Consider the following 22,355-nt stretch of genomic DNA (forward strand, 5'->3'; position numbering starts at 1 on the left):
TAATCTGCATCTGGATCTAGAACCTCACCAAAACACACACAGTGATAGATACTTGTGCTGATTTTTGAAAAACATCTGAATCATGGTAATATCATGTCTTTGTACATGGAAATTGTGGCTGTGTTTCTCAGGGGTGTCACTTTTACACGTCCCTGTGTGCATTTTATGCATTTTAGGTTAATTGTCTCTCACACTGAGCCAATTTCCTTATAATTGACACATATAAGTCTGTAGACAAAGGTCTGCACATGGAGGATGTTTCCTAACGATGCCTTACTCAAACAAATAAATGCATCACTATTATCGCTGAAGTGACAGAGGTGTGTTTCTGAGGCGTCATTAAAAATGTGAAAGATCACCCCAATTACCCCAGCAGTGGCCTTTTAGTGACAGGGCTGCTAATTAGTCAGAGAAGTGTCTGTCTCCATGGAGAAAACTGAGAAGAACGAAGAAACGCTATGAATGAGAAAGAGTGGGTCATTGCAGCTCTGAGCCTCTAAGAGGGGTCCTTATGTATAATTAACTTGATACATTGGTTTAAGTATGTAGAAAAAATATGTGTAATTGAGTCTTGTCTCTACAAATGGAAATTAGCAAGAAAATCCACACTCCAGTACAATTATTATACATTACTCCATTGGTTTTTGACAGTGCAGACAAGGCTGGTGACATAAACAGTTCTTTTCTTGTGCTGTATCCGTAAGAGCCAATACTCTAATCTGTAAAGTCCTCAGGAGACACAGTTTTTAGTTCTTTTTTTCATTAACAGAAAAGGAGAGTACAACTTAGCGGGCTCAGACTATCTGTTTGAGCTTTTGCACTTAAAAATTTTACTTGTAAATTGCCTTATTTCATAGTAATGCTAACATTTCTGCACCGGAAAATGAGCTCAAGCCCCCAGAATACCATCCTGAAAACGGTCACATTGTCGGTGAAGACAGACCTCTATTTCTTTTCGCTGAGCTTTAAAACTGTTCATGTTTTTAAATAGGAAACCTTTCCAGCTTCACAAATATGCACTGAAATTCAGACTTGTTTGTTTGCAATCAATCAGTCATTGATTTTTTTGTCTAGACCACATGATCTTATAAATAAGATCGTGAGAATAAATTTTACCTTGAGCAAAGCTAGTCTATTTCATAGGAGTAATACAAATTCTCTTTTATTGTAATCTGCCTTTCTTTTTTAGGTTTGGCCATTCCAGGTTAATGAAAGACTAGAAAGGCTAGTTAGCTGTGTTTTTACATTTTGTAAGAGGGTGAGATACATTAGGGAAATTGCCTTTTTTTCCCCAAAAAGATAGTGGCTTGGTGTGAACATTGTGCCAGAAGGATTAATGAATAATTCTCATCACCATTTATTTGCTTTATCTTATTTGTCATGGAATATCACACGTGTGTTACAATATTATAATGTTGAAATTGCCTTGTGTTATCCTGCCCTACTTTTTGTGTCAATATTAATATTCACTGTAGAAATAGGATGTGTGTGTGTGTGTGTGTGTGTGTGTGTGTGTGTGTGTGTGTGTGTGTGTGTGTGTGTGAGTACTGTACATGCGTGTATGTTTGAGTAACCCATCACAGCCACCACTTAGTCACCACAGGCTTCCTCATGTTGTCACAGTGAAGTAAACTGTCATCAGCTGTCATCAGCTGTTACCAAAAAATAACAAATAACTCGTAAGACTTTTCTCATTTTTTAAACAAGTTCACCAGAATTACAGGGTGACCAAGGCACTTTTATAGTCAACCAGCAATAATAGTTTTAAAACATAGACTGTTTCCAGACATTACTCATAGGTCTCTGAAGCTCCCTGCCAGCCTGACAGTAATTTGAAGCAGGTGGTACAAATTTTGGCAGATGTGCCAGCCTGTGTTGAGCTAAAGCACCAACGACCACTACTTGAGGCTGTCAATCAAACAAGAATGCTGCGAAATGTATTGAAATGTATCGCTCTTTAACCTTTAACCATTTTTTTTATTACCACCAAGATGTACGATATAAGATGTGAAATTGATTATGGAAACCATTTTGACCAGTCACCGAGACCTTAGTGAGAGAAGCTGAAATTTTTTGGATCTCTTAGGAGCCATCATGTAGTGGACATTGGTGAAGTTTTGGCCATACAATATGTTGCCCGCTTTTTTTTTTAAGATATACAGAAAAGAAATGAAAGGAAACTTGTACAATTAAACCCGCACTTTGCATTTTTAAGGACCAGATAAATAAATGATCAACTTTTCTGTTGTAAAATAAGCATTATGGATTTGTAGTAATTTAGAATGCTGGCATGTAAACACAAAAACATAAATTAAAAATCTAAACCCATCCACTGATCACTATATCTGTAACTCTGCCAAACATATTTCTGCTAATTTGTAAGATAAACATTTGTATAAAATGCGCATTGTTTGCTGAAATTGATAAATACTCTATTAAAGTTGTCTGTCAGTGAAAAGCATGCCAAAGCGAATCTTAAAGTAGTGTGAAACACGTCCGCCGTGCTTAGATAATAATGATCTTGCTTTGTGGGCGCTAAGCAGGATCTATGGAAGCATTCATCACTTTCCTCTTTCTGAGCTCTCGCTTTGCCTCGTGGCTCTCCAAGCCGCTTTACATTGGCACTATATTGACAGTCTGCGCAGGGTTGACAGACTGGATCTGGAGCGTGAGGATTGATTAAATGTTCCATTTGATCACAGACTTTCTGAATAAGATGGATGGGCCTGACAAAAAAGATACAAGGGGGTGAATTGATTCCCATGCCCATACTGCCCATTCACTCCTACACATTCATAGTCTCTGAGAAGCCTGTAATTTCTTGATTTTTTTTTTTTTCCACAGATTAACCTGCAGAGGAGAATGAGGGTCACAGGCCTAATTACCCAGGGTGCAAAGCGTATTGGCAGCCCAGAGTACGTCAAGTCTTACAAAGTAGCCTACAGTGATGACGGGAAGACCTGGAGGACATACAAAGTCAAGAGCAAAGATGAGGATATGGTGAGACACACGCGTCAGCACACAAACACAAGTGTAGATGCCCCATGTCATTTTTCCATTCTTTTTCCTTTACCCTCTCAGTCTGTAATAAACAGACAAAGCTACACACATGCACACACGCACACACACACACACACACATACACACACACATGTGCACACACAGCAACTAGAGGCTGTGCACTCAGTCAAGGGCAGGGTGGAGGACATGATGAGATGGCTTTTTAATTAGCTAGCACACACCGGGCCCATCTTACTGCCCCTTACCCCCCTCCACTTTTATGACTTCTAGATTGAATTTTTATACTATTTGGGGATGAAGAGCCACCAAATAGGCCACACGGTGTTCTATCATGCCTGACAGCAAACCGCGGCTGTCCTCTATTTGGCCCAGCTCCAAATGACCCCGACCTCCAAACTTCTCAAATTTATTACGTAGAACAATGAGCCTGGACTTGAATATTCTGTAATCTCAATTTTGTTTTCTTGTCTGTCTTGTATTTTTCTTTTTCTTTTTCTTTTTTGGCATGTTTCAAAATTTTGAAAAAATTTGTATGTTTGAGTGTGCATTTGTATTTATGGAGGTGGAGGTTGTAACTGTATGAGCAGTATGGAGCAAATAACCTGTAAGTCCTGTCAGTGTATTTGAGGTAGTTAATATAAGTTGTCTGTTATTTTTATCATTGACCTGTTGCCATCCAGTGACAGAGTCTATTTCATGTATCGCATGAAAACACATAGCTCTATCTCTCACTTGTTTTCTCCTTCTCTGTTGCCTTCTCTCTGTACCTCACACATACAGTACATTGGTCACTCAAATCAGAGAGTCTCCATCAGACTATCTCAGGTCATTTGGATAAAACACTCCAGAAGGTATAGCAATACAATTGGACCACTAATTTAAAACACACCACTGTGCTTATAAATTACGGGCTCAAATGGTGCGGGAAATTGTCTATTTTTCCCTGTAATTCTAGCTCATTGACCTTGAATGACAGCAATTTGTTGAGTGTGGAGTAGACACCAGAGACAGCGCCGGATAGACTGCCACATTATGGTAAAACTGATCTGCTTCTCCATCCTCCACACCCCCATCTGCTGTTATTTCATCCCTTGCAACAGATTTTCAGAGGAAATGTCGATAACAACGCTCCATCAGCCAACTCCTTCACCCCTCCCATTGAAGCCCAGTATGTGCGCATTTATCCCCAAGTCTGCAGGAGGCACTGTACCTTACGCATGGAGCTGCTTGGATGTGAGCTAACAGGTGAGTGAGCTGAGCTCGTCATCCAGCTGTACACACAAATTAATCATAAAATGATGTGAAAAGCTGTTGCAGAATGCCTCCTGCACAGTTGTTTTATGTTCTGTTAGCTACTGTATGTGGTAACAACACTGAGAAATATACTTATTTTGTTGGGATTGTACAGTCAGAAAAACAAGAACAAATCTGTTTGTTTTTGTTGTTGCCAGGCTGCTCTGAACCACTAGGAATGAAGTCAGGTCATGTCCAGGACTATCAGGTAACAGCTTCCAGCATCTTCAGGACACTCAACATGGACATGTTCACTTGGGAGCCAGGAAAGGCCCGTTTGGACAAGCAGGGCAAGGTCAATGCTTGGACAGCTGGACACAGTGACCAGTCACAGTGGCTACAGGTAAGAAATTATCTGAGCTAAATCTGTTATCTATTGTAACTGCTGTAATGATTAGATCAGTATATTAGCAGGGAAATGAATAACAGACTGCAGGTTTCTAGCAGATAGCTGGCTTTCATTCTGCTAAAGGATTAGCTCTTACCTTCCTGGCATAGGAATTGATGGTGTGTAAATGGTAATGCATGCCAATGGATTCAATTATATTTCATACGGAAAGACTTCATTTATGTGTACAGTGTCAGTTGTGAATGAAATTGTATCTCCAAATCCTACCTCTATTACCTTGCTCTCAGTATTATTCTTAGAAACAGTAAGTAATCTGTAGTCATTTCTTTTTTTTTTATTCTTTTTTTTCATGCAAGTCTAATCCAACACCCACACTGCCCCTGTTGGATGAGTTTTAGCCCTGTTATCTTTGGCTTTGGCCCAGAATTTCTATCTCTTTTGAAACCAGCCAATCCATTTGTTTTCATTACAGTAACTGATGGCTGAAAATGTCTCCTGAAAGGGACAAGACACGTCTCTAAGTGAACATTTACACCTCAGTTTTTCTGCTTAACAATATATGAGATTGATGGAGGCCCAGGGAGTTTAAGATACATATCAACCAGGCTCAGTCATGCCCAATATGCCCTCATATATGGCCTCATATATTGGATTTTTTGGTGTGTTTTTTTAAGATAAAGGGCAGTAAATGCTCACTGCTTTTAGAGCGAGAAACCACATCTTACTTCAAGCTGTAAAACAGATAGCATAGAAGGAATTGTGATGTGGATCATCTTCTCAGGGAATTGAAGATCAGAGTGATTTCTTTGATTTCTTGGCCTTTCTGCCACACTCGCTCCACGCATACCACCTCCCAAGCAGTGACACAGTAGTCACACTGACTTGTCTGGCCATTATTAGATTGGTCTTGAGTCAGATATGTTTTTTATTACACTGAAAGCTTTTTTTTTTTTGCCGAGGTTGAGGGTATGCATGTCTATGCGTTGTAGGAGACAGGTACTTAGGCAGGCCCCATCCAGGCCAGGGAGCTCGGCTAAGCAAAATTGATTGCTGTGGGTAAAGGAAAACTTGTGGTCTCATATTACATGCTGTGCCGGCAGAAAAGGGGAGATGCTATGCAGACGCAGTGAGAAAATCAATGGCTTCCACTGCCAAGGACCATTTCTGCGCACACAGGCATATACAATATCCAGCTTCTGAAAAGTAAACATTAAGACTTATATACTGCATCGTGCTTGCTCGCATTTGCACTGATACAGCTGTTGGAACTGACCAATCTTGTAGTGGTCTCCTCATATGCATTTTTTAAACTTCCACAATCAGTGTCTTCTTTTTGCTTGTTGCCATGGCAAACAATTGATTCTCAGTGACATTACTGAATGACTTTAAACCTTACAGATTAATGGAATTAATCAGCCTTAATGACAAATTAAGTATTCCTATTAATCAAGACAGCTGCTCTGCTGGGCAGTGGAAGCAGTAGGAAACTCTTTACAGACACCGAATATCAAACTGGATTTCTTGATGCATGAGATCTACTTAAATAGAAAGCAGTGGAGTCATCGGCTGAAACAGATTTTGACTTATAGCCTGCTCTGAATACTTATTTGTTGTTGTCTTTGTTATAGTTGTTTGCTTCAATACATATATTATTATTATGTCATTTTGTAATTTCTGAAGAGTTCTGTATCTCTGATCACATTACATGCTTCTCACCAGCCATGTCTGTTTGACAAGACATTGACAATTAATTATTTTTCATCATTTGAGATTATGGATTTAATTAGCACATTGCTCCAATGAGTTATGTCCATCATAGCAATGGATAGCTCAAATATTTGATGAATCATTTGAATGTAATGATTGGATTTAACAAGCTGAGACCATTCCATCAGATTTGAAATGTTTTGCTGGCAAAATGCTATAAAATCTTAAGCAAACACCAAGAACTGGACCTATTCAGGGACCATCCAAGCTAAAGTTATTCTGGCCTGGCAGGAGATAAAATTACACAGAGGGAGACAGAACCAGAATCTTTCAAAATGTTTTCATGAGAGGAGCTGAAGCTGTCAGGCTGAGCTGCCAAGTGTTCCAGCTGACATAGGCTGATTAGTTGATTATGCGCATTAACATGACCACATAGCAAAGTTGCCAGAGAAACAGTAGCTACTTTTCAGTGTCCCTGTTAATGTAACTCATGCACTGCAAAAGAACAGTCCCAGGACTGTGGAAAGTTTTTGAGTGGATTTTGGTAAACATTCCTCAGACTAGTCTTTATTTTGTCAGATATTTTTTTTATTTTGTCTTGGTCCTCGTCAAATGTCCTTGTTAGTTTTCATCATATTTATTTACATCCTGTTTTTTGTATGTTTGTTTGGTTGTTTTTTGTGTTTTTTTAAGTCAAGTTTTACTTGACTAAAGGTCTGGGCATTTTAGTATTATCTTAGACAAAGAAAACCATAACTATTTTAGTATAGTTTTAGTCAATGAAAACTGTTGACATTTTAGTCTTTTTTAAGCCATCATATTATATTGAAAATTTCAGTCAAAACCAATACTTTTTTGTCATTTTGGTTATCACCAAAACATTAACCTACCTCAATTTCTTTGTGGTGACCCTTAATGTGTCTCTTCAGATTTGTGGTATTCTTACCAGCTATTTTATAGCCACATTGCTTCCCTCCTGATAAAGCAATGCATTCATTTTTTTTCTCAGCCTAATTGTAAAGAAAATGGGCTAAAAGAAAATATCAGCTTGTTTCTTTCTTCCAACCCCTGTTGTTGTTATTATTAACGTTAACATGTTTTCTGTAAAATGGTTGATGAAATCACTTTGCTCATTGTGCTGGTGTAGTCCTGATATGGAGCACACAGCGCAGCACAGGAAACATAACTGCTGCACATACCATCCAATGAACAGGACATTTCACATCTTAATTGTACTGCAGACTCCAAAAGATTCACTCAAAAGATTGACTCATAATGCAGGATTCTGAATCACAATCACATGTTGTGGGTGGCACTGGACAGGTTCCAGGTGATGTCTCCATTAAGAGGAAGTGAAGAATAGAAAACTTGAAATAAGTATCTCCACTCCATTCAAACACACCTGGACTCATTCACATCTTCTGTCTCTGCTTTGGTATGCTTTAGTATACATAATAGCATCATCGGCAGGCCAGAATGTTAACATGAGAAACTGGAAAGATGGTACATGATTTGCATGAGGCCATTTCATTTTAATATATAACATAAAACTTGAAATTATTATATGAAACTTATGTTTGAATAAGTTTAACAGTGGTCCAGTTTGTAATGAAATTCTGACATCAATCTCAGTCCAAAAATGCGGTTTGAGAACATAAATTATTAGCTGATGCTCTGAGTTTAAGCTGCACTGTGAATATTTAGAGACTGTTCACACTTAAGAGACTGCAGAGATGTTTGGTGTAGAGAATGAATGCCTAATTGATTTTAAAAGAATGTTTACAATATTTATGCTTCTACAAAGACAAACTTGAAATAAGCAATAAATAAGCAAATTATAAAAAATATTAGTAGAGCAAGTTATATAGTCAGTCTCAGTCTACTTGCAGCTTAACATGCATGTGTTCAACTTTATTCATCCACTTAACACTGACATACTTGTAACTCTTTCACATATAAAGGTATCATTTTAATACAGTGCTAGATGTCGGCTGGTTGACAGTGTATTATTTAAAATAGGTTGAAAAAGATCATAGATCAAAGATCAAATTGTATTCACTTGAATAAATGTTAAGCATGTTTTCCCACTCTTTTACACAGTAAGCTTTCAAATCCCTGTGGTAAACACAGGAAATAAGATATGGTCCTTTAGTTTGCTTTGGTTGGGTGCCATCTCTTAGCTTTGTATATAACTGTATCTAACCCTTTAGTTAGCTACAGTGGAGTTTCCAGTGCCTCGTAAACTACAGCTGTGCACACTCTAACTACAGAAGATATATATACTCCATCGCTTAACACTTTATAGTATATTCACTTAAATATTGTTTTCTCTCATATCAGGGAATTCTCCTCTTCTGTCACATAGCATTTAAACATAACAGTTTAGGTGACGTACAGTATAGGGAGCATATACTGGCATTAGCGGTAGAATGGTTCACAAGTGAAACAAAAAGAAACGTTCTTAATATTATTGGACATGTGCCACATACTGTAGCTGCATCTCATGTCTGTGTTTCACATTATTTTTAGCCCCCTCTTCTTTTGTCTCTCACAAGCTCAGTTCATGATAAACTGCAACTGCACCTGTGAGATATAATTCAGCACAATAAAAAAAGCCTTCTTGCATTCTACATCCTTACAATGCATTTTATGTACATCTGTACAGTAAATAAAGACAAGGTGTACATTTTTTTTATCTCTTTATTTTTTAATTCCAAGATGTACTGTACAATTGTATGTCTTGTGTAAACATGGCCTTGACATCGATAGTGCTGAATGAAGCACTTCATTTTTGCAACTTGTTAAATTTATTTGTACCTTGCAAAGGTGACAAAACATGCTATGAAAGTAAATCTGTTCTGGTGGTTCATTTGTTATCCCCTGTCTCAAAGGTTTTCACACCCAATTGTCTCCTTGAAGTGATAAATATGTGTGGTGTGCGGCTGTGGCAACCTGATAATCACTTCTGCCTCTGATGATGCAGAGTGAGCTCAAACTTGTGTGTGAAAACTTTGAAAGAGCTACATTAGCCCTTGTGCTAATGGTACATTGGTGTTCATGTTAAATTCAGCATGCAGTCACACATCAGCTAATGCAGTAATGTAGTACGAGCAGTAACATGACATCCTTTTCCTGACAAGTCATTAATGTGACTGACGAGGTTATGTAAGTCATCATAGATAAGTACACCAAATTTTTACATACAACTTTACTTGTGTTATCAACATCTATAGATAGAAAGCCAGTATAGTTACAGATGACTCAAACTTCTGAGACACAAAATATAATTTTCTTGTTTTACTGAAGATTTACCCACGGTTGGACCCAAAAACAAACACTCAGCTGCAGGAACTTGAGTAAATGTAGGCTAACATATGCAAAACAGAGCACACACAATTACGCAAATTACATCTGTGAGAGTAGAGGTTTGCATAGGCAGCTGCTGAGGTAAATAGTGGCAGTTTAGCAGGTAAAGCATTGCATGCACATGGGTTTCTCTGCTGGAACACACAGGACCAAGGAGAAAGCACAGTGGGAGACTATAAACCAAGACAAGCAAGACAAAGACAAGTAGAGAGACGTAAGTGAAATTATCAGTCACAGTCACAGCTGGTATTACTCTACTGCTAGTTAAGCTGCATACATTTGCTGATTGCCAGTATCACACTTTCTTTTAACTGGTGTCAGTCGATAGTGAAAGCATGCTCAAGGAGGCAATTTCTGATCATTGAGGAAATGATCATACCCTCACTCTTGATGACTTAAGTGACAATTAGGGTGGAGCACGGGTACACAATATTGTAGTCCAGGTAAATAGGTTGTAAGAACAGTGAATGGCATTGTCACAAATGTTCAGTTTTTGATGAAACTGTGTAAGAAGTTGGCTATCCTTAGAAAACATTACAACTGTATGAGAGAATTGGGTTTCAGCCATTTGTTTCCCAACTTTTACCTCAACAAATTTGTGCATGGCCAGCAGAGATGATTAACCCCAGCAAGGAGGTAGTCGAGACACATTCACACTTGTTGGCTAAGACAAAAAAACACTTCCCCACCCCGAAAGACCTTGCAGACTCATTGAATATGGTCTGAAGAGACCAGCAGAAAATGACATCCATAAACACAAAGACAAAGTATTTGAGCTTCTCATGTAGAACGTTGTTGACGAGTGCTTTGAACACAGCAAGAGGGCCTAAATGGTATCACAAAGTATGATGACATCTGTGTGGCTGTCTTCCACTCATTCCCATTATGAATGAATACGAGATGACAAGTGTGCTCAGGACAAACTTTGCGAAGATGGTGGCTTCCTGCACGATCTCAAGAAGAGGATAGAGGTCCATGGTTGTTATAGTGTTAGAGTACGTTTATAATCAATGCAGTGCCAGCAGGCAGATACAAAGAAGTATTTTTCCACAATTATCATTTTGGGCCTTGTAGAAGAGTGCAGTCTAGGAGAGATAATGCCTTGCAGAATGATATGCGGCTATAGCTCAGGAGGATGAGCAGGTTGTCCACTAATCAGAAGATCGGTGGTTTGAGTCCAGGTTCCTCCAGTCTGCATGTCAAAATGTCCTTGAGTAAGATAATGAACAAATTGCTCCTGATTGCTGTGCCATCAGTGTGTGAATGATTAGATTCCCTCTGATGGGCAGGTTGGGACTTTGCATGGTGGCCCATGCCATCAGCATATGAATGTGTGTGAATAGATGAATGGGACCCGTAGTGTAAAAAGCGTTTTGAGTGGTTGGAAGACTACAAAGATGCTATACAAGTACAGTCCATTTACCATTTATGCTCTGTCATGGGCTAAAGTGGTCACTCAATGTTTATTTAATGCCTGTTTAAGATTGGAATAGTCAAGATGAATACTAGACAGGTTTGCAAGGTCTTTCAAGATTATGTAAAATAGAGAAGATACTACCTTAGTGGACTGGAGATGGTGGTCACAGTAGTAATGGCATCCACCAGTATAGGTTTCATGGACCAGAGAGAAGTGTGCCAGTCCCTAAACATTGGCATTGGATTCCACATGGATTTCCATGAGTCAAGTAGAGAGGCTTAATTCATGGTTCAAAATCCCTAAATGAAGCACTCCTTGGATCTAAAGTCTCCCTGCACCAAGGGGGTTGGCACTGGTTGCACTAGTGGAGATCACCAACTTGCTGATAGAGTGTAGTCTTGTCATGTTCAGGCTGGGCACAGTATAGGTAGCACTTTAGCTGGAAGCAACCCAATACTTCATCTGGAATGATCAATCTTGTACTGCCCAGCTGCATTGGGTCACCTTCTTCCTCTCAAACCCTCCTTATCTTGAAAGTGACAACCCCTTTTTGTCTCATTAATCTCATTAATTACAGATGGTAACTCATGAATGGTAAATTCTGCTTAACTGAGGAACTTGAGTGAATGCTGAGTAAGAAAGTATAAGTAACTACCAGAGCAGAACAGAGTATGTATAACAATCCAGCATATGACCACTGATAAGTTAATCAGTGGCACTGAGAGCCAAGACATGTATGGACATCTATGAGCCCCTCTGTTGGCCAGACAGGGGCCATAGGACCCAGGAGAAGGATTTTGGAGAGAGCGAAATATTAAATGAAATTCTCAAAAAGTTATTATATTTTGCTTACACTTAATACGATTTTAAACAATAAGTTAAATCAAAATAAGTTCAATGTTTTGTAGCCAAGTGTACAAGCTTGCAACAATGTGGTTAATTCTATTCAGAAATAGTAGTAATTTAAATAATTCTGACTGAAAATAAGCATTCTTACATGGCAGTAATGTGAGCTGTGGAGTAAAAATTGTGAATTTCTAATAGAAATAATTACTAACAGCAAACAGTGAATCATTTTCAAGAAATTTAATTCTTTTCTTAAGTGGTTTTAATTGCATTAAATATGTTTATCAACCTGGAAGCATTTTGAAATATGTTTTATTTAAAAGTGTAATTGAGAATGTGCATGAATTAATATACTATCAAACTAAAATACCCCAGCTGTTTGCTAATGGCCTCTAAAACATTAGTGCACATTGACACTCAGAGCATTGGCCCATGCAGACTAGAGGCTAGAAGGAACAATAAGTAGACATAATGCAAGATTGATTCACGCTCAGTGCCTGTGAATGTGCATTTGTTGTAATCAAACCGGGTATTATCATTACACCAATTTTGCCGAGCACAGCTTCCTAATCAAATCGCTACCTCAAATAAAGCACTGCTGACAACAAACTCTATTTCTTTTAATCAATAGAATTAGCTGGATGTTTGTTTCATCAATTCACAGTGGAGAATGGCTTTAATTTGTCCCATTGAAACTCTCATCTCTTCTTGAGTGTTTATGCAGCAAAGATGAAGCGTGTCCTTTCTAAAAACAGAAAAGCTGCCTCCGAGAGAGTGAAGGCATTGTAGCATGAAAGGATTTAAGAGGGATTTTGATCATGTGAAATAGCAATGATCATGTCTTCATTTCAAGAACAAGACTAGAACTTTGTTGAAATTACTTGCACAGGAAATAGACAGTAAGAATTTACAGGAAACTTTCAAGAGTGAGCTGTCTTCTGTGTCCTTCAATCTTGATCGCCCCCAGTGGAAAACACAGTCCTTACAATTGTTAAACTGTAGCTATTAAATCCAGGATTTCTATTTCTGTCATATATTGATCTGGCTGAAACTAGATAAAGGCACTTGTCCCTTCTAATTTGACTATTCAAAGTTCTTAACACATTAAATACATCCTTCACTGTACCAGCTGCTCAGCTTTTTATCATTATTTGTCCCACTACTCTGCACACAAAAATGAATCAATAGGAACAGCACCTGCAACCAAGTTTTGGTGCTGAACTAATTAAAGAAAGAGAATGTTAGAAGGACATTGTCTCCAGGTGGTTTCTGTCGTAATCAGTGAGAATCACAAAACCATTTAGCCACAGCTGCGAGGACAAAAAAAATGTTAAGTATGAAATATATATGAACACTTGAGCATACATTCTAATCTGTCTTGCTACATCTACATGTCAGTGCATGTAAATTTCATCTTGATTCATCCTTCACAGGAATTAACATGAGAATATTAATTATTCAACACAAGTTTTGTGGAATATACACATTTCCAACTGAGCCAACAAACAACAGTTAACAGTTAACTTTTTGTTTTAACACAAAGTTGCATTCCTACATCCATTATAAGATATACAACTGTGTCCAATATATTAACTGCATTGCATCTTCTTCCTTTTTTGTTTGTTTCACAATTTGTTGACAAGATCTGAGCTATGGCACTGCCCATTGATACACAGCTTGGAAGCCAGGATAACAGATGTAACCATGACTGCAAATTGCCTAGCCAGCGCTTGTTTTGGCAGATGTGCCAGCTCAGTTGCAGAAAGGCAAGATCAAATTTGCACCATGTTGCTGTGTACAGTGTGTGCATCATTAGACATGGCGACTTTTTGAATATGGAGGATCATATTAAGGGGATTGTTGTGGGTCATTATCAGACTTCTATGGAGAGCCATGTCAGATGGGACCCGTCTGATATCAGTTCTCTAACTGCTGGCTACCCAGTTAGAGACTCCTTTATATTACAAAATGTATTCCAATTTGAATAGACATAAATACAATATGTTGGTTCAGAGATGTTGCCTGGAGCTTTTGCTAATTCAATCATCTTGAAAACATTATCCAAGAATTCAAGAAGAATCTTAGAAAGAATCCACACTAATTTGAAAACATGTCTGATGCAAATTTCATTAAGGCATTATCGTCAGAGCCTCATTTTAATCCTGTCCAATATGGCTCTTTCTTTGCTCTATTTTATTCAATTTCCCTGCAGCTAGTATGCTGATTCAATTAGCTTCCAAATGAAGTTACGGAAGGGATGGTAAATCCATCTGCTTCCCTGATTCAATTGGGTGGTTTTTAGTGTTCCCTCCCTTCAACTACGTATATTCTTAAATGTACAGGTTCTGCTTGCAACCTCTGTAATGTTACTCTTTTGTTTTCATTATCCAATGAAGCCATCTTATCCTTCAACACTACATCCTGATCCTCATCTCCCTCTTGCTCACTCTGTCCCTCTCACTCCCTCTTAACTAGTGTAGGGTGCATTTATCTGTTTTATCTTGGGATGATTGATTCATGAGTCTGCAGCAGCACCAGCTGTAATCGTACGATCTGCAGGAATTGTCAGAAATGAAGGTACCAGAGCTTAAATCAGTGCAGCAGAGATTGGGTCCAGTGTGTTTTGCATGTGTATCTTGGTGGTTTCAGTGTGTCTCTAAGCCATCTCTTGACAAGCATGGTATCCCCCACTCACCTCCATACATTTAAATCAGACATCTTTATGTTATGCACCCAGGAGAGAATGGACTGCACTTAAGCAGCACTGCTACATGCTACAGACTAGTATTATGATTAATTCAGAATAGTCCACAGTTAAGCCAAGGCTCTGGGCAACTGGGCATTGATTCATTTCATGGTAAGTGTCATATTGCAGAGAACACTTATGTCCACAAATGTTATGTATTTTGTAATTTCACAGTTGCCTTTTTTATTTCTTGTACAGCACACCATGTTTATTGTGCTGTGTGTGTGTGTGTGAGAATTTGTTATGAATATTTTATATACCATGTGAGAGGCAGGAGAGGAGAGAGGAGCGAGGTATGATGAGCTGTAAGTGCAGCAGGCAAAGTCAAAAACAATTTTATTTTTAACTCACCTATTTTGTAGGAAAAACCTGTATCACCATTGTTAGAATGGTAACTCCATACTTTTAATCATTAAATCATTTTACACGTGCTTAATATTCCACCAGAAAGCTTTTTTTTCCTATCACATAAATTACAGATTTGATTCCAGACCAAGATCATGCAGGGAGACTGACTACTTCAGATTTTATCAGTGAATAAAGTGTCCATCACGTGTCTAGTCACAGTGAACATTAAACAGAGTGTGAAATCCCCCAAGTCCTCTACTAGTCTAGCATCAAGGCCATTTTTTACGCACATGGATCTGAGTCACTCACTTCACTCATACTGACACGGTATGAAACTCTCTGGGTCCACAGATGCTGCTCTCCTTGCTGTAATAGCTCTAAATGATCCAGACCACCATGGTTGATTTCCTTCCTGTTCCTTTTGCCATGGCCAATTCCCCTCATCTGTTCCTGCAACCATTTAGAGTTAACTTGACAAGCTGAACTGAGGCTCCATCTCTTTTATGGCTGTGTGCTCTGAGTGGCCTCTTAGAATTTCAGGTAGTAATGTTCATGCTTTAATGCACTGGGTTTGATGAAAGGCGGCCTTTGTTTTTTGGGGAAAATAGGAATTTAATATTAGTTTAATGGTCTAAATGTACACTTCCCATCTTAAAGCACTGAAGTTATTTGTGTTCAATTATAGATGGAGAAAAAGAGTTCTACAAAACAAAAAGCTGACCAGGCGTGCGGTTTTGCAAGCAGTTAAAAGATGGTCACTTTTATGTCCAGACTTTATTAAAATGTTAGCATTTATAACAGTGCAACCTCATCAATACTTTTAGTTTTGAGAAACTTTGAGAATCCCACAGGATAGTTAAATATTTTTTGATAAACAAGACTAAGGGGGAATATTTATTAAGGATTAGCAGCTATGTTTGGGCACTAAACAGCCAGATTAAGTTTTATCTTATTTACTAAAGGACTGCACTAATGTTTTGCACTATTTTATTTAATATTTTTCTCACATATAGCCTTTATCTTGCTTGATGAGTACACACTTTCTGTTCCAAAAGCATCTTCTATTCAACCAATATTCAAAATTCTACAGCAGAGGACACTTTCTTTTGTGCTTTGCTGCAAGGTGAGTCAAAACAGCCAGGCATCTGATCTTATTTAGTGGCACTTAAACAGATGAACTGCATCTGGAATCATGTACATCTGTAGTCTTAATAAAAACTCATGCTCAAACAAACATACATGCAACAAACATCAAACCAAACATGCTCACAATGACAATGCTAACATGCCGATGTTAAGCAGGTATAATGTTTAGCATGCTCGCCATCTTTGTTTGGTGTGTCAGCAAGATTTTACTAAACACAAACACAATAGCTGAAGCTGATGAGAATGTCTGTAATATTGCAGATATATGGTCATAACCCATTGGGAAAATTTGACCTGAAGATGGCGCCAGATAAAAAATCATTACAATTATGAACATGAATGTGTGTATCAAATTCAATGGTTATCAATCCAATAGTTATTTATACATTTCACTCAAAACTACAAATGTGAACTTAATGGTGGTGCTAGGGGAAAAGTCAGGGGATCACCAGTCACTTGGATACATCTGCTGTGAACAATGAATGTCTGCACAAAGTCTTATGCCAACCCATCAAGTAGATGTTATTTCACTGGACATATAAAAATTTTGACCTGCTGATGAAGCTAGAGGAAACATCAGGGCATCTCTAAAGTCATTACTACTCATCCTCTGTGCACCACAAATGTTTGTACAAAATTTTTTGGCACTTCACCCAATAGTTGTTGAGATATATCAGTCTGGACAAAAGCCGGGGGCAGATCAATTAACTATCTGACTGACATTGCCATCCCCAGCTGCTAATGTGGCTAAAAATGTTTGACTGAGCTGTGAACATCCTTTGAGTAGGATTATTCTGGTCTTTGCTTACTGTAGGGTCATCTATATATAGGTGTCATTCAGAGATGGAAAAATTGAGGATATTTCTTGACAGAATAACAAAGAATTTAAATTCAATTACATGCAACATTGCTTCATGCGAGTGTGCTGGCATGAGGAGAGAATGAATGTAGTAGGGATGGAGTGAACAAGGAGGGGAGAGGATGTTTAATGCATAGTGATGTCCATGCCATGTAAAACTGTTTGGCTTACAAATCTGTGTGCTTGCCACCATTCTGACTCTGCCTTAATGTACCGCCAAAACAAGTCATCTTGCTCCGTAATGAATACATCTATCCTCATGTCAGGACAGCTCATTCCATATTGAGATGCCTCTTTGAGTCACATTCCACATTTAGCACTTTTAAAAACCCTGTATACGGGTCACATTTCAACAAGGAGAATGTGTTGTTGCCATGCTGACCAGGCTGAGTCAGTATGATACTGCCACGAGAGGACTTTGTCTTTATGACATTACCTCTACTATCCTCAATGCTCCAAGGCAACCACCCATTTTAGATATTATCCCTCTATTAAAAGGGAATTATCAGTGGTTGTCGGCCTCATAGATATGGGTTAGAAGGGGCAACTACTACTACGTGCATATCAACCCATAGGTTTACATCGTGTTTAGTAAAATTGTAAAGTAAAGTGACTATTGAGCTGCAACGATTAGTTGAATATTTAATCAACAGAATATTAATCTGCAACCATTTTGATAATTGATTAATTTTTTGAGTAATTTTAAGAAAAAAATGCCAAAATATTCTGGTCCCAGCTTCTTAAATATTAATATTTTCTCATTCCTTTGTCTGTGGTGACATTTACAATAAGTGACTGTAATATTTAGTCAAGTTATCATCAAGCCTGAAATTAAATACATTTCCAAACAGGGTATCTCATCAGTCCATGTAATTAACTTGTAACCCGAGGCACACACAAAAATCTTACACATCATTGACTGTCATGATCATCATTTTATTTACATAAAACCTTGGAGAACCCTCATTTTCAGTGGTGCAGAGGTACAGACATACAATAAATGCAGACATAGCAAAAATCAAATAACAATAAAAGAAGAATACATGGCTATCTCAATTAAATCAAGGTAAAATTAACAATGCTAAAAAGTAAAAGTGTAGGAATTGACAATGAGACAAATAAATAAATAAGAACAATACGATTAAATTAAATTAATTAATTTAATTTAATTCAAAAAATTAAAAGCGATGACAGTTACAATGTCGTTCAATAAAATTAAGAATTGACTCAATAGTGTCAATGTTTGACGCATATTCCAAGTATATGGGGCATAGTAGCAGAAAGCAGATCTTGAATTTTTGGTACTTGCAGGGTGAGCCATGTCTGTGAGCCGGTACAATTGCTACCAACATTCTAAGAAAGCAGGGCTGAGAGATACGGGGGGAGCTTTTGTAAAATAGCTTTATAAATAAATAAAATCAAATGCTGATCCCTCCTCGATGACAGAGCATGCAGGCCAGTTTTTTGGTGGTGTGTGTGTCCCATAACTACCTTCAGTGATGAATCTTAATGCAAAGTGATATACTGCATCTAAAGGTTTGAGAGTGGAACTGGTCCCCACCCATAAATAACATCCCCGTAGTCCAAAGGATGAAAGCTGCTTCAACAATTCTTTTTCTGATAAATAAATGAAAGCAAGATTTACTTCTAAAAAGAAAGCCTAAATTCAATCTCAGCTTTGATAACAACAAATCAATATGGACTTTAAAATTAAGTTTTATCATCTACCCAAATGCTGAGATATTTATAGTATTGCACTCTCTCTATTATAGTATATAGTATACTCATAGTCAATATTTCTTGCATTCGAAAACAACATCCATATTGTCTTTGCACAGTTTAGGACCAGTTTCAAATTACGAAGGTGTTTTTGAGGGAGGTTAAATGATAGCTGTAGATTTCGAGTGGCAGCATGAATAGAATCTGCACAGGAATAAAGGACCATGTCATCTGCGTACAGATGGAAGTTACAATTGTACGATGAAGAGGTAATATTGTTTATATAAATAGTGAATAAAACTGGTCCAAGGACAGAACCTTGAGGAATTCCCTTTGTAATGGGGAGAAAAGAGGACTGAATATTATCTATCTTGACACACTGTGACCTATCAGAAAGATAATTCTGAAACCACAGGCAGCTAGCATTGTCAAAACCAAAGGAAGAAAGTCATTGTAAAAGCAGAGAGTGGTCAACTGTCTCAAAAGCTTTCGTTAAATCAATTAAAAGAGCAGCACAGTGTTTTTTGTTATCTAGAACAAAAAACATTGAAATGGAATTAGTATGGAATGTGTGGAATGATTTAAATTGTTCATTAACAAACAACTCAAGTATTTTTGCAACACAAGATTTTTAAATTTATTTAATTCAGATTTGCCACCACCTTTACAGAAAGGAATAACATAGACAGTCTTCCAAACTGTAGGAATGATGCCAGAGGTAATGCTAAGATTGAAAATATGAGTTATATATACAGAAATTAGATGTGCTGAAGATTTCAAAAGCAAATGGTTCCAGTTTGTCATCACACGTTGATTTTTGTCTGTCAGTATAACATAAGGCGTCAACTACCATCCTACTGGAGACAGGAAATTATATATATTGCCACACCACATCCTTTACCAGCTCTGTCTGCTCTGAAAATATTAAAACCACTATAAGAAACAATTTGATTATCAATCTCTTTTTTCAACCAAGTAGCTATTAAAATCATGACATCTGGATGAGTTTGAGATAATAGGATACTTAAAAGTAGAGTCAGTCATTCTGGAGAAAGATTGTTGATATTTGAACTAAACACCCAAACAAATAGACTCCTCCTTTCATGCTCCTTCAGAATATCTGACCCTCAAATTCATGGACACGCATTGCCAAGGCAATGACCAGAAGAGAAATATGGCGGAATTCAGAGCAATGCATCAACTGTAGAGTCTGTTCCTCTCACACATTATCATGAGTGGAAAGAAATCGTCTCATGTGAGCACAACAGTCCATCCACACTCTCCGCCTCTCTGCAGCCTCCCCACTTCTCACTCGACCTGCGTTCAGTGTCTCTGTCCACAGAAGCAGCCGTCTGTCAGCAGCAGCTCCTGGGGAGCCAAGAGGACCATGTCCAACCAAACTACCTTCACCAGGGCTGTCTGACAGCAGAAATTTACTGAACCAAAATAGTTTGCATGTTGGCTACATAGGAAGAAATCAACAGTGTTTGTATTTATTGATTCGTTTATATGGTTATTAAGTTCAACACCCATATGCCTGCTCAGATTATGCCTCACTAAAAGCGACAGAAACAGACTTGGAGCGTAAAAAAATGCAGGGGGTCTCTGTGAGACTATTTCGGATTCAGTGTGGATTGATACATTTAATAAAATGGAAGTGTATCTATTCCGTGAGAAAACACTTTCTATGTGAATTGACCACAGCCTCTCTCTCTCCAGCTCCCCTTCCCTTACCATTCAATGGCTCCTGAAGACGGGAGACTGTCATGTCCTCACACAGACAGCTGCTCTGATGACTTCCCCCTGTCCTGTGCACAAACATTAACGCCCCCTGCTGCTGATTGGCTAGAGTAGTGTTGTGTGGCTCACTCTGAGCCACTGTGTTTACATGCCCATTTACAGAACCAGTGCTGTGTATGAACACAGAATTTTTTTTCAGCACACACAGAGAACAGATAGCTAGCGGACCATGAGGAGATATTTGCTGAATTTGTCAAAAAGTTTATTGGATTAGAATCACTGACTTTACCTTTAAGTGATCGTATTTGTTATGACTTAGTAAACTAAGTATGTTTAGATTTAAGAAACCAAACCACTTCTAGTCTTAAAAACCTCTGAAGTGACGAGTGAAGAAGACCCAGAAGTAGTTGACTTTAGAGCAGAAAGAGCTGGCTTCAGGTGAGCTCTCCCTGACTGCACCAGGGGAGCTTCACCAACGGAGCTGGACCTGGAACCGTGCATGGCATGTGCTGTACTAGTCTGCAGCCCAGGGCAGCGAAGAGCAGGCAGAGGAGCAACACCCCTCCCCCAGTGGATGGCCTGAGAGCAGTCTGGTGTCAGGTGCGAAGGTGACCCATCACTGGCCTGGGATGCCAATGCGCAGCTGGCATCTGCCTGGGTGCAGGGGACTGACAGACCAAAGGGGGTAAATCCTGCGGTGGTGATGTAGCAGGACCATGGGATGGTGACATTGTTGTCCGCCAGTGCCAAGGCTTAAGAGTCGGGGAGCGGGTCAGGCTGGTCCTGTCACAAACATTGCAGCCAGAGGAGCCCAGGACAACAAGTTCTTTCGCCTGAGCGCTAGCAACAGCCGAGAACTCCAGGACAAGCTTGTTCTTCAGCCAATTTCAGCGTCCAGAAGAGAGATTTTGTTCTTCAACTTAGATATGGTAAGATGGCAAGACTCACATACAGCCATCATGTTAGTAGAGAACAGTTCTTAAAAACAACTTAAAATCCACGCCGGATCACTAAAATCCTTCATCCGGTAAAAAGATATAGTTAAAAACAATCAATTTTAAAACGATCAGATTTAATTGTAAAATTGTAGTTAAAAACTGGATAAAAACTGGATTAAAAAAATCTATTTCCGATAGAGCTTCTAGCAGGTTCAGACGGACGCCGACTGGATGGTGTGAAGTCATACACCTATGTTTTGTTTGCTGTAAAACTTCATATTTGTTTGTTTTTTTAACATTATGAAGGAAGAGTCTTTATCAGTGGAAAGTGTGGGGTAATTTATGGATTTTCATCTTGCAGTTTCTTGGGTGCATATGCCTGAAGGGAGAAAGGGGTGGATGTACTTTCTTAAAATATTTAGATTTGGCCATGAGCGGGCTTTTACCTGTTTAGAAAGTTTTTTTTTCATTCTGACCTGCAGCTATTTCTAATCAGCTCCCCAGATTTTACAGTTATATAAGTCATTAAGGCATCTTTGTCCACGAAGGAGTACAGGTTTGCCACAGTAATAAACGAAGGTTACAATGTTGTAACCCTAGTTCTATAAGCAACGGGTGGAGCCCTCTAATGGACTTCATGGGTAATACTCTCCTCCAATCACATGCATGCAATCACCCACTGAAATTTGCATGTAGCCAGCCAATTAGGATACGCTTACTGATTACTTGTGTCTCACACACTATATAAGCAGCGTCTCACTGGTGCTCACTATCCAATACCACTTCAGTGGATGGCAAAGGAGCGGCAGGGTCCATCGGTAGAGGGCTTCACCTGTGCTTATAGAACGGTTACAGTATTG

General features: G+C 38.6%; 1 protein-coding gene across 2 annotated transcripts in view; it reads left to right on the forward strand.

The window, feature by feature from the left end:
- Positions 1 to 22,355, forward strand: part of LOC122994929 (EGF-like repeat and discoidin I-like domain-containing protein 3) — a 118,650-nt gene that overhangs the window by 78,843 nt on the left and 17,452 nt on the right. For both annotated transcript variants that reach the window (XM_044369731.1, XM_044369741.1), the window contains 3 exons: positions 2,845 to 3,000; positions 4,122 to 4,266; positions 4,473 to 4,657. In XM_044369731.1, coding sequence (XP_044225666.1) covers positions 2,845 to 3,000; positions 4,122 to 4,266; positions 4,473 to 4,657 — 486 coding nt within the window. The remainder of the gene's footprint in view (positions 1 to 2,844; positions 3,001 to 4,121; positions 4,267 to 4,472; positions 4,658 to 22,355) is intronic.

The sequence above is a fragment of the Thunnus albacares genome, chromosome 2 (genome assembly GCF_914725855.1).
Source record: "Thunnus albacares chromosome 2, fThuAlb1.1, whole genome shotgun sequence".
Lineage (NCBI taxonomy): Eukaryota > Metazoa > Chordata > Actinopteri > Scombriformes > Scombridae > Thunnus > Thunnus albacares.